The 13,792-nt window shown below is 42.4% G+C and overlaps 1 protein-coding gene across 1 annotated transcript; it reads right to left on the minus strand.

The window, feature by feature from the left end:
* Positions 1 to 10,496: 10,496 nt before the first annotated feature.
* Positions 10,497 to 13,491, minus strand: spmip11 (sperm microtubule inner protein 11; the record flags this gene model as incomplete). The annotated part of the gene is made up of 4 exons (XM_083769872.1): positions 10,497 to 10,545; positions 11,014 to 11,134; positions 11,711 to 11,833; positions 13,401 to 13,491. The coding sequence occupies 4 exons, from the start codon at positions 13,489 to 13,491 to the stop codon at positions 10,497 to 10,499; spliced, it is 384 nt and encodes a 127-aa protein (XP_083625998.1).
* Positions 13,492 to 13,792: the final 301 nt, after the last annotated feature.

The following is a 13,792-nucleotide window of genomic DNA, read 5'->3' on the forward strand; positions in this document are numbered from 1 at the left end:
TGATCATGTTTTAGGGTGGAAAAAAACCCACACACAATAAATTAAACAATCGAATACCGTGTAACTGGACACAGTGTGTACTACTACTACTACTACTACAGTATATGTATATTACAGATACATCATTGTCTTCCTATAGTATTAGAATGATTTATATGCTGTATATGTATTTCTTTTAAACAGAGAGAAATTTGTACCTGTGACTAAAGACTGTATGCTTCTCAGCGTTGGCGTGATCGCAGTGGCTACATACATCCTCAACATCAGCAAATGGGAACAGGTGAAACATTCAGTATATAACCATTTACATGAATGAATTGATTTAGATTTTTTCTTCTAAAATACACCCCTCGGAAACGTAACTTTGGTCGATTATTTCTCTTCGTTGTTATTGTTGTCACCTTTACAACAAGGTATAACTTGCAAGGATTGTGCAATTGTGGAATGAGCATTGATTGCAACACAGCTAAGTGTGTGGGTAGTGCCGCAAAATCCTCCAATATGCTTCTGTTGGTAATCGCTCTCGTTGTGAGTGACCTGCAGGTGTGTTTATCTTGAAATCTGATTGGATTGGATTACCATGACTCTTAATGAGTGCATTCATGCTTGATGTACCCCAACCATTTCAATGACCGTACCTCTTACATCTAAACTCAGCACAAAAAGTTCGGAAACGTAACTTTGGTCGGTTATTTCTCCCCTTTAATAATACCAATTGCTATTGTATTGTATATAGTTTCTACAACGAGGTATAGCTTGTAAGGATCGGGCAATCCTGGCATGAGCAACACAGGTCCTAAACATGTGGGTAGCGCCTTCAAAGAATTGCAAATGGTTGGTATTCACCCTAGTTTTGAGTTTATTATTGATTGCACTCTCCCACAGTGATAAAGAAAGGAACGGCATATGTTGGCCACTTCATTAATTGTCTCCACCAGGCCGAAGGCATGGTCCGTCCGTCCGTCCGTCCGTCCGTGAGCAGCTAATCTCGGCCACCGTTAACCCGGTCGATGCCAAATTTTGCACACACACTCCCTGGATGCCAACGATGAACCTCTGCCCCAAACTTTCCAGAACGGCCTGTTATAGCGCCACCAGGAGGCCGCTTTGTGCAAAACAAGTTTTTGCACAGTACACCTACAGATTTTGTCCAAACATCACGCAAATTGGTACACAGTCTCTCTAGAGCCATTCAACGAAACCGGTCTTTCAGATTTCTCACACTCCATCCTGATTGGTTAAGATTGGCTTCCAAAGTTCACAGGAGTGCTCAGTTTCAAACAAAATGCTGCAAATCATGAACACATCGCGTGATTTCCCTGAAATTGTGCACCCACATTCCCACTAGGCCGACGACAAAATGCCACATGAACAATTTCAACTCAGCCTCAAGGTGGCGCTATAACTGGCCGAAAAGTGTTTTTACCTCTAACTGCACGGATCTGTGGATAACTTTGTATGCCAACTCCCTAGAGGCCAAGGAAAAACCTTTGTCTGGACTTTTTCCACATCTGCTCTTTATAGCGCCACCAGGAGGCCGACATATGTAAAACACATTTTCTATTATTACTCCTTCAGATTTTATCCAAATTTCACGCAAATCGGTACACATGATCTCCATAGTCATGTGATCAAGACAGGTTTGTTTGATTTCTCATATTCCATCCTGATTGGCCACGATTGGCTCCTACCGTTTTCAGGAGTAGCAAATGGCCACAACTCCTCAACGCAGCGTCCGATTGCGATGAAACTGTGCACGCATATTCCCACTAGGCTGAGGAAGAATCCTGGTGGAGACCTGTGCCGATTGGCACTTTATCTAGTTTTATACTAAGTTTTATAGGGAACTCAGTATCATCTGGAAGATCAATACGCAGCCACACATGTTGGTATGGTAGGGGCAGTATCTGCAGGCAAGACATAACTTGTCGTGATTGAAGGAAATCTGTGTCCGTGGACAAATGCATATTAATTGGGGGTCCTTGACTTTAAACATTAGGAAGCAAGGCCAAATAAGCAACTACATTTTTCAGAAAACAAGCCCAATGTTGCTTATAATAAGCATGGCACTTACTCTTTCTTTTCATGCATGACAGGTGGTGGAAGAGCTGAGCTACATCACCGGGATTTCCCAGCAGAGCATCACTGATTTCACTCATGTGACAGTGATGCACATCACAAAAACAAGTACTCCTGTCACTTCAGCTTGACTCACCTTTCATCCACTGGAAATACTGTATATTTGTGCTGTTTTGGCCAAATTGAACTTTATAGACAATTTTTGTCATGGTCACTGGTTATGTGCAACAGATGATTGCCTTTGGAAAGGCAGGTATGTATTCATTGAAATACCTGTGTAATTAATTTATGTTCAAATGGTGCCAGAAAAGCAAATTACCTTTTTTCCCCAAGGAGGACAGCTGAGTTCTAAAACAGCTTGCATTTGATTGATTTGATTTTATCTATATTCTAAATGACACTTAATCAGATTTGTTGTGTTCGCAGTAGATTTTACAAATCTATTTGTTACATTTGTAAATAAAAAATAAACATGTTTAACTGTTTAAATGTGACTTCCATTGAAAATTTATTGTGAGAGCAGCGAGCTTGTAGATAGGCTATATTTGCGGTTTTCATAGCTATAGCTTCTATTTCAAAATCGGTGAGAAATGTGGGTATTGTTTAAAAAAATATTCCTACCCATTCCTGGGACATGTGAGAATGGTCCAGTGAAGGCAGTCTACTCTAATTGCGTCAACTGCCCATTGTGGGAGTGTGCTATATTTATTTATGTACCCTCTATCACTAACGCTGGCTGGGTGAAATACACCCGAACACCTAGCCTGGTTACCGCTCTGCCGAACACCTGCCTGTAGAAAAGGACCCACCCACGTCAGAGATCAGCAACATTAAGAAAATCACATAAACATAAATGTCATGTGTTCAAATGTTAGTGTTCTAGGGTTAAGAGCATCACAGTCTCAGACCCTGGACTCTTAGGCCTTGTCCACACGTATCCGGGTAAACGGATAAACAGATACATTTTTATATGCGTTTTGGGGGTGTCGCCCACACGCAAACGCGTTTTTGGTCCATATAAACACATCTTTTGGAAAACTCCTGCCACAGTGTATTTTTTTTAAACTCCGCCTGTGTGTTCCCTGTGTGGACAATGTAAACGGAGTTTTGCATGGGTCTTGCCATTGGTCATATGGACAGGGAGATTTAAAAAAAAAAGTGTCGTATGGACAGAGAGATTTTAAAAAACAAAAACGAAAAAGCTACGTTTATGTAGGTGTGGATGAAGCCTTAAAAGGATCACATGGCTAATAAGCCTCATGCCTGGCCCTTAATACATGCCCTGTATAACTAGAGCAATTCTAGCGTATTATATAAGGCTTATTGGCCAGGGATCCCTTTAAGATAGGCCTAAGAACCTTTTTATGGAAAGCTTTTTCTGTATTCATTATTGTCAGCAATATTCAATTTGATTTGATTACCATTTTTGTCCCCCTTTAGCACTGACTGTTTCTTTATGGGTTTTTTTTTAGGCCTCTCCTATGTCCAGCTTTGAGGGTTTGTTCAGACACAAACATTGTCCTAACACAAACACAACATTGAATGCCATTGAGTTGACAATGAATGGACAGTTTTAAGTGTTTCAAGCGCAAACTGTTCTGGGCACTTCAGCGCCACTAGAGGGCTCCAGAGCACTCTACAGCACCTGTGCCCCAGGTTAATATGATCTCCAAGTTGTTCCAGTTACAACCTCCCCACCCCACCTGAGCCTCGTCTGCAATCACCTGATGAGCCTACAAGAGCCAGGCCTGTCTGCAGCTCGTCGCCAGACGCCAGTTCTTCTACGTTGTTAAAGTTAGACAGCCACTGCCAGACATAGGTCAGATTCTCACCTAATACTTCGGTAGACTCAGATCCGTATGGGCGGGGAAATTGGGATTCTTTGTATATTTAATTGGCTGCGGTTTGCCTTCACACTGTCATTCGCAGCAATTGGAAACGCAGCAGGGTGGACCTTTATCAATGTGTTCCATTCATAAACTATAGCCTACACAGTGAAATTTATGGTGATAAAATTACACTCATAACGTGCATGTGTCGTGCCGTCTGGGACCCCCCCCCCCCCCCTCTCTCTCTACGCACGCAGCCGCCACACACTGTTCTTTTGGGCAAGCAGCACAGCGCTGCATGAGCGCACTGATATAACTCCCCAGTCCCACACAGTGACAGCACTCCATGTTTACGGCACGCACAGACAGACAGAATATTATGTAGGCTATAATACACTGCAGTGTTTTTATGTGTTTTCTTAAGCAATTGATTAATGTACACGTCCTCATTTCGATCAGGGCTTCCGCCTCCTTATTCGACCACGTCTATTCACAGTAACGGGACATCTTTGCGCTGCGTAAAATATGCCTTCTCCGTCTCCAACTGTGTTCAGCTCCTCACCCGCCACATTATGTTTGCTTCATTTCCTTTATTAACTGCGGATTGCATTCACACCTGCACCGAATCGTAGTCAAGTGCATGTGGTTATTTGCTGTGCATTAGGATTCGAATAAGCCTTCACACCTGCCAAACGAAGCGCACTTTCTGACAATGCGCAGCAGGATTCGTTTTAATCGCAGCAAAGCTCTCTGGTATGAATGTGACCATAGGTCCTCAGAGTTAGACAGTTAACCCCCCCCCCCCCATGAAAAGTGCAGTAGGCTACAGATTAAATGCATTGTATATGAAGGCTTCTCGACTCTCGAGTATTCTAATAATCGAAAACTATACATTATAATGCACTTATAAGGCATTAACAGTTGAATTATGCATAACAACTTGTAACAATGTTCATGCAGTATTATAACTTATAATTGATAAGTGCTGGTCATAATGCATTCACATTTATGAAGCATTCTAAATGTGCTGTTCCACTGGGCTTATGCATTATGACCAGCACTTATGTAAGGCATAATGTATGGCTGAGTGGTCATTGTTTATAGATAAATCACAGACAGGCTAATTAACCATCAACGCGAAGCGGAGCCCTAATGTGTTTGTCCTTCCAAGGCAAATATACTGATGGCATCGGCGATCTTCATATACGCACATAAAAGGGACGAGGACTGAGAATTTAAAAAGGTCTTATGTCTTGCAGGCCATAACTTTATCTTTATGAACATATCAAGAAAGCTTAAATTGCACATGGCTTAGTTTTAGATTCTAATAAAGTCTATTCTAGATTGAAGAGAACAATTAGCCTAAACAGAGAACAATTATATAAGGAGGGGATGACGTCACAGCTAGGTAGGCGTGACATCAGCCCTGACAGACAGTGTCGAACTAAATATGGATGTGCGAGGATGTGTTATCAGAAGTGTGGTAAAATATATTATAGGTCAAAATTATTGATCAGCTATTTCACACTGATAAACTGCAAGGGACTGAAAGGGGTCTCTCAGCGCATTCCATTGAAGCAGCCACTTGGTAAAGGGGGTTGTTATCTAATCTTGACGTGAGAACAAAGACATTTATGACCTGCCTACAGGCAGGCAGGAAGTCCCCTCAAGTCACTGAGCAGATGCATGTAGGAAAAAGCCATGATCTGGTAGATTCTTCCTGTCATTGAGTAAAATGTGTTCTATGGAACCAATATTATACTGGGTTAGTAAAGCCTAGATAATATAAGAATGTAATGATCTTACAGTTAATCTAGACATTTTGATCTAGAGATAAGCAACAGCTCACATGACAGGGAATGATGGGACTGTTGCAAGGGACTGATGTCACAATCCACAGGCGAAAGTGTCTGTGGCTTCTCATTGGCTAAAAACAGGGGCAGAAAAACTGACCCTGCTATTTGATTGGCTGCAAAGGCATACTCTCTGGTCTAAATACACTGTTGGTAGGGAGTTGAAGTTAGATTCAACCACCAAACCATCGTGAGAAGAAACCAGCAGAGGCCAGCGGTAATTATAATCATATGATATGTGCATTATTCCATAACTATGTTATTAATGTGTAATATGATAATTAGGTTGTAACCAAGTGTGTTTGTGTTCTTCTCTCCTATTAAATAATCTTTAATATGCAGATTTAAAACCACACAACCACAAACCAGTGGCACACAACCACAAACCAGTGGCACACACACAAACTAGTGTTTAGTGGGTGGAACACCACGCAAACGTGGAACCACACACATATTAGAAAGTAAGCATAGCGGAACCATTAAACAAGTGGAATACCGCACATATGCACATTTACTTAATACCACACAAAGTGGGATACTAGGAATATGTTTCAATTAACCACACTTCTCCAGATGAGAGCAGGTTAGGCATTAGACTTTAAGGGCGTGCTAAGGCACAAATCCAAGGTACTATTTGTCAGTCTGCATTGGGGAAGTTTGAGCAAACGTGTGAATGTTGTTATATGTGTTTTATGTTTAAAGAATGAACTAATAAAACCCTATAAAAAAGCATGTTTGATTCGTAAAATAAGGAAATTATTGAAGCATTAAATAAATCAATTGTGCGTATTAGACGTAGCTTATCTGCTGTATTTCTTGGGAATTCGGATCCCGGCAAATCTCACCGAAAACCGTACAGACAGTATCCCCCCCTCGAGGACCGCGTCCACGCGTAACCATCGTGCTCGTGCACGATCGCAATCGCAAGCCAATGATTGTGTTCACACAAACCCGGAGAGCTGGGCATAGGAGAGGGTAGTAGCACATAAAAAAACAAAAAAAGGAGAATTTGCCAACCGCCCCGCCTCCTCCTGTTCCAGTCAGAGGCCTGTTTGACCCATGGCTAACAGACAGGGTCTCAGTCAGAGGTCCGTTTGACTGCATCTCCCGTCATCATTTATCATTGTATTATTTCGACATTAACACATCTGTTGTGGAAGATGGTAGTATAACAAAAAACATCGCATGGATGCACCTGGGACGCATCCTCAGTGATGTATCCTGAGGTCAACGGGGTTTCGGGTCTCGCAACATCATACCCCTCACTCAGGCGACCCAGCCGGGAGTGATCAAGTCCCGACTTACGTCCCAGTAGCTACCCTCAATCAGTCCCATTAGGGAAAAACCAGGGGCACACAATCCGTTGGAACTACTCCAGAACTACTCTGCCAGGGCTTGGAGGTACACTTCTGGCACATGGATGGACTAGGCTCTGTGGGTTGTCTCCTGTCCGGGCCCCTCCTACGTCTCACCAGGTCCACTCCTGCTCTCACCAGAGCGACGACCTGTGCGTTGCACCAGAGTCCCAGCACCAGACATTTCATTCAGGAGTGGTGGGAAATGGTTCTGCAGGGTCATGGTACTGTGGTTCCGCTTGCTGCTTGCATGGCCCTCCTAAAGGCCTCACCGAGGGTTGTTGGGCACAGGCTGGGGCGCTAACCCATACTGCTCACCCGGTTGCCGTCTACATTCCGGCTGTCACCCGTCTCTCCGGTGGTCACCAGACTATACCTGGTTGTCACATAGTCTAACCATGGGGCGGCGGTGGCTCAGGGGTAGAGTGCCTGGATGGTAACCGTAAGTTTGCCAGTTCGAACCCGGGCTCCCCCAGAGTTACTGTCGAAGAAGAAGAACTATAACAAAAAACATCGCATGGATGCACCTGGGACGTATCCTCAGTGATGTATCCTGAGGTCAACGGGGTAGTCGTTACTACCAGCTCACTAACTTTGATTTAGTGTTTGTTTGTTTGTTGATTTGGTTTTTATTTTATTTTATGTTGTTATCCTTTCAGTTGCTGTTGCTAGTCATGGCTGCCAGTTCCCACCTGATGTTGTGTGGGAGTCCAGACTGCTCCAGACCGTACTGAATAACTGCTAGCTTGCATAATGTCTTGAGGCTAGGACTGAAGTCTAAGACATACAGGTCACCGGGGATGTTGTCTCCTCCAAAGAGGATAATACGATCTCCCAGCATGCAACAGCACATACAACACGTCGGAGACGGGCCTTTCCCCTTGGGCTTAACCTTCTTCCAGCAGAAGGTCTCTGGACTGATTAATTTCCACATATCATTGAAGTTTCTTCCCCCATATGAACCACCAAATATGTACATCTCTCCATTGTAGCTAAAGGCTGAATGACCACAAGAGTGAAGGGGCTTTGCAGAAGGTGTGCTCAGCCAGAGGGTCTCTGTGTCAAACACTCTGATGTTGTTGCAGACGTCCCAACTACAAAATCCCCCAAATATAAACATCTTTGTCCCGATGATGGTTGCAGAGTGAAATGATGACCCAGGAGGTGGAGTTCCTCTGGTGTTGATTACAGACCAGATCATTGTGCTGGTGTCCAACTTGTAGATGTCATTAGTGTATTCAGTCAGAATGGTGTCTCCTCCATGGATAAACATGACCTTCCCCAAGACACAGGCTGAGTGGTACCTCCTCCCCTCTGGAACAGTCCCAGAAACCTGTGGTTTGAACCAGGTGTGGGCGTCGACATCAAATGCATAAAGCATGTTGCAGTTCTCGTATGTGTATACCTGTATACCTCCCCAGAGGTAGACAATATCTTCAATCAGCACAGCTGTGTGGCTTAGGCGCCCGTTGGGAAGAGGTTCTCCTCTTCCAGAGGTCAACTTCCTCCAGAGTAAAGTCAGTGTGTTGAAGACCTGCACACCAATCTGATCCTCGTTGTCCTCAGGGTTCCATCCAAAGTAGTACAGCTTGTGTCTCACCGCTACAGCTGCACCATCTTCCTTTGATGATCCTTTCTGATGCAACGTCCAGGAAAGCATGTTGTAACAGTTAATGGTGGATTGAAGTAAACCGGTTGGTTTCCTGCTCTGTAGAAGAACAAAGAGCTCAAGAGCCAAAGGAAAGGAGAGCCCGGTCACCCTCGTCACCCTTATAGAGTAAGTACGCTTCTAGATTCTAGAGCTCTTTGAGTCTTGGTGGAAAGAGTCTTGAAGATAACAGTCTGGTAGAGATCTGTGGTGAAGAGTTGAGTCTTGGTGGAAAGAGTCTTGAAGATAACAGTCTGGTAGAGATCTGTGGTGAAGAGTTGAGTCTTGGTGGAAAGAGTATTGAAGATAACAGTCTGGCAGAGATCTGCAGTGAAGAGTTGAGTCTTGGTGGAAAGAGTCTTGAAGATAACAGTCTGGTAGAGATCTGTGGTGAAGAGTTGAGTCTTGGAGAAGTTGATTCAATCTGAACTCTCTCTGAGGCTGCAGTGCTTTTTATCATACTGGCTGTGATTGGTCGTGTCATACCGGTGAGGTCACATATAAGTATGACATCAGGGAAAATAGCTCACAACAGCAGTTGTGAGCTTGTAGATCGGCTATTTTCAGCAAGTGTAAAAACACTCATTAAGACAGCATCAAGACCCGCCAAAATACATTTTAGTTGACTAAATCAACTGTAGATTTAGTCGACTAAAATCTTATGACATTTAGTCGACTAAGGTCAGATTCTCACCTAATACTTCGGTAGACTCAGATCCGTATGGGCGGGGAAATTGGGTTCTTGCATATTTAATTGGCTGTGGTTTGCCTTCACACTGTCATTCGCAGGAATTGGAAACGCAGCAGGGGGGACCTTTATCAATGTGTTCCATTCATAAACTATAGCCTACACAGTGAAATCTATGGTGCTTCATTTCCTTTATTTACTGCGGATTGCATTCACACCTGCACCGAATCGTAGTCAAGTGCGATTCAAAGCGAAACCCACGTTTTTGGGCGGAGTAAAATGCGGTTATTTGCTGCGCATTAGGATTCGAATGAGCCTTCACACCTGCCAAACGAAGCGCACTTTCTGACAATGCGCAGCAGGATTCGTTTTAATCGTAGCAAAGCTCTCTGGTATGAATGTGACCTAAAACTAGACTAACACTAAGACATTCCAGGTGACTAAAATGTGACCAAAACTAAATCAGTCCAAAGACTATGACTAAACAAAATAGAAATTTGCTGCCAAAAACAGCACTGCGCTGAAACAGATCGACAGTCACTGTTTTAGTACGTAAAACAAACACAAACTAAGTTGATTCAGAGCTGAATCAATGAGGAGTATATTTTGAGCATGTTTCACAACCCAAGCTGCTGTAGCAGGCGCAGCTGTATACGACACAATTCAACAGCATTCCTGTTCTATAATGAATTCCTGTTCTGTTCTGAATACAGTAGAAAATGTTAAAAAGTTAAAATAAAAATTAGGTGATAATTTTACTTGAACAGCAATGTTCTGAATGGACTGAAAGCTGTCTGATCGATTTTACAGGGAGACCTGTGAATTGATTGATTTATTGATTGATTGAATACTTTATTAGGAGTTTGCACAAAAAAGCACAGGAAAGTGCAGTTCGATAAAAGGACTGATAAAAGAACACAACATTTAATGACAGACAAATCTACAATGCTATGCAAAAACATCACATTGATGGTTAAAGTAAATGTGTGTGACTATACAGACAGCTGGCCCCTTCAGCACTGTAGCACAAAAACTGACAGTCTTTCAGAACAGGTTGAAGTCCCGATCGGACATTGTCATCTCTTTCACAAACCTATAAGAAAACAGCACACAGAGGACAATCACAGGAATGAACATTCAAAACAATCAATCAGATATCATCTCTGTCGGGTGGAAACTAGTGGCTGTATTTTGCGTGTCTTAAGTACCAGGTCTTATTCCCTAACTTGAGTAAACTAAAGACCTGGAGGCGTGATCAATGCCATTTGGCTATTCTGAGTGGCCAAAGAGCATTGATCACGCCTCCAGGTCTTTAGTTTACTCAACGCAAAATACAGCCATATGTCCAAAACTGTTACTTAATTTTTAAAAACGGAAAAGGTAGCAGATCTACAAGCTCACAAGCTTGCAAATCTGCTACTTTTGATACTTTGGGGTTTTGGGTGACACTGTTACAGTAGATGTGATCAAGAAGGGTGTTAATTTACAAATAAAACACAAAAAGTTAAATTCTGGAGGTAAGAGCTGGTTTCTGCCCGACAGCAACATTTACTCAACTTACTTGGTCATCTCACTGTTCTTACGGGGGTATCTCTTCACTTGGGCCCAGGGCTCCAGCCTCTGATCCAACCATCCATACTGCTGGTTGTCAGTCAGAGGCAGTAAGTACAGTTGGTTAGGAGCTAGAGAAGAATATAAGTACAGTTGCAGTTGGTTAGGAGCTATAGGGAGTCAACAATTATATTGTACCAACTGTACTTATATTATAAGTAGTAAGTTGGTTACGAGCTAGATAATGCGTACAGTTAGGAGCAAGGGAAGACAACAACATGTACGTTTATTTAGGAGCTAGGGAAGACATAACAAAGTACAGTTGGTTAGGGGCTAGATACTGCGTACAGTTGGTTAGGAGCTAGAGAAGACATAACAAAGTACAGTTGGTTGACATGAGATAAAGATAATGAGCAACCACTTTCAACCTGGTGTCCCTATTTTGGCCAGATCATAAAACATTATCAAGAAGTGTCCTTTTATTGCAGAAATAGCTCACAATTTGTCACATCGCGATGCATTGTACAGTATGCTTGTATAGATACGTAATGTCTGGCAAATGTTCAGCCCAGAATAGGGGCTATATGGTTGAAGTGCTTATGTTTCTATGCTAATGAGGGTTAACTATACCGAATGCATACAAGTGTATCAACAAAGGAAAAAGTATTCAGTTAAATTCCACCCGCTTCCATGTCAACTGGACTCACATCTTGGTGTCTGAACCCTCTTGACCATGTCCTTGTATCGCTCCTGGCTTCCATGATGGATGTCCGTGCTGTGGGGTAGAGGCTGCAGGTAGACACTGCATGTATCTGTGCAGCGCAGGGTCTCTGGAAGGTGCAGTACTTAGTTTAGACAGTTTTTGGTTTAGACTAGTCATTGGTTAGACCAGTCATTAGTCCTACAACTACAACCTATATCTCAAACCCTCACCCTAAACCTAACCTCCCACGGGGCAGCACACCTAAACCTAAGCACACCTAAAACCCATGTCGAACCAATGACTAGTCTAAACCAAGTATGATGGACCAGCATCTAGAATTCATTCCACTGTCTGCATGGAGACGTAATGTTATAATGTAGCTTTATAGGTTGAGCATTAGTTTCATTGTTTTATTTTGGATCTCTTATCTTGGATCTCTTTTGTACTGTACATCTCTACAAGAGCTCTCTCTACTTTCCCTATAGCTTTCATTGTGATTTTCTGTGAGGTTATTGAGTGGCGCCAGCCCCTCCTATGTCTAGCTTTGAGTGTTTGTGTAAAACACAAACATTGTGTAAAACACAAACATTGAGTAAACACAAACATTGTGTAAAACACAAACATTGTGTAAACACAAACATTGTGTAAAACACAAACATTGTGTAAAACAAACATTGTGTAAAACACAAACATTGTGTAAAACACAAACATTGAGTAAACACAAACATTGAAAACAAAAGTGGTGTAAACACAAACATAGAAGACAACTTTGTGTAAACACAAACATTGAAGACAAAAGTGATTATGCAAATTGTGATCAAGAGCGCCCCTCACTTCACATGCACGGATGTGATTTCATTGTATACTCCACACACAAACAGCCCTAGTAATCTGTATGGCAAAGCTTATTCTTTGAATTACCTCATGCTACTGCTACTGTATGGGCTATACAAAGTGCACACACACACACACACACACACACACACACACACACACACACACACACACACACACACACACACACACACACACACACACACACACACACACACACACACACACACACACACACACACACACACACACACATATTACCACAATGAAGACAGTAAAAACGAACTAAATAAATAAATAAGAAAATATAACAGAAAAATAATAAGTTCAGGAGAATGTTAAAAAACAAATCTCAATATAAGGCAGTGTGGCAAATAAAAAGTATAAGGAGAAGTCAATGTATTTGTTGTAGGAGCCATTATGATGCTATATTGGTTAGGTTGGCATAGTATTTTTATAACACTTGGTGGCGGGCTTTAGATTTGACAGAACTGGGTGTGTATTTAGAGGGTCACTCAGGTGCTTTAATCAGATCAGATAGGACACACATGGAATGGTGGAAGCACACCGCTTCTTACCAGCAGAACAGAGACAGACAAACCTCTACAATAACTTCACTGGTATGTTCATTTCAACTGCTCAACTAACTTGCTCAATAAATACACCAAAACTGGATTGAAGACATGACATCCATCTGTTATGTTTCTGTTAGTAGGCCTAATCTGCGTTGGATCACTATCCCAGCACCTGTGAAGTAACGTGCAAATATACATTGGAAGGGAAAAGATTGCCGTTACAGTCAGTATTACTAATACAAGAGGTTACTCCAGAGCAGAGCTATTGGCTTACATATCAATTACCTTGTGAAAGAGACACTCCTCTTGAATTTAATATCATTTTATCCCCAATGGGGTTCTGATGCCCCATAGTTGTTATTCCAAAGAAAGCCATGATGTGCTGAGTTGAGAGTTCCTATCACCACTCTGATGGCGATGCAGATGCTAGCAAAAACATTTAAAGAATAAAATAGAGCCAGCCTTGTAATGCATTGTTTGGACGGAACCATGGCAACATGCACCACCCCCACCAGCAGCTATTATTGGCACAGGTCTTTTGGCTCAGAAGATGGTTAGTGTCCACACTAATAGTCCAGCCCAGGGGTTCCAAAAAGTTTCAGCTCACTAAAAGATACATTTGTCATCAGTTGCCAAACTTACCCGAAAAGTTAAAATAGCCAATTTAGAAGCTCACA

Source organism: Protomyctophum parallelum, assembly GCF_964188405.1.
Source record: "Protomyctophum parallelum genome assembly, chromosome: 7".
NCBI classification, from domain to species: Eukaryota; Metazoa; Chordata; class Actinopteri; order Myctophiformes; family Myctophidae; genus Protomyctophum; species Protomyctophum parallelum.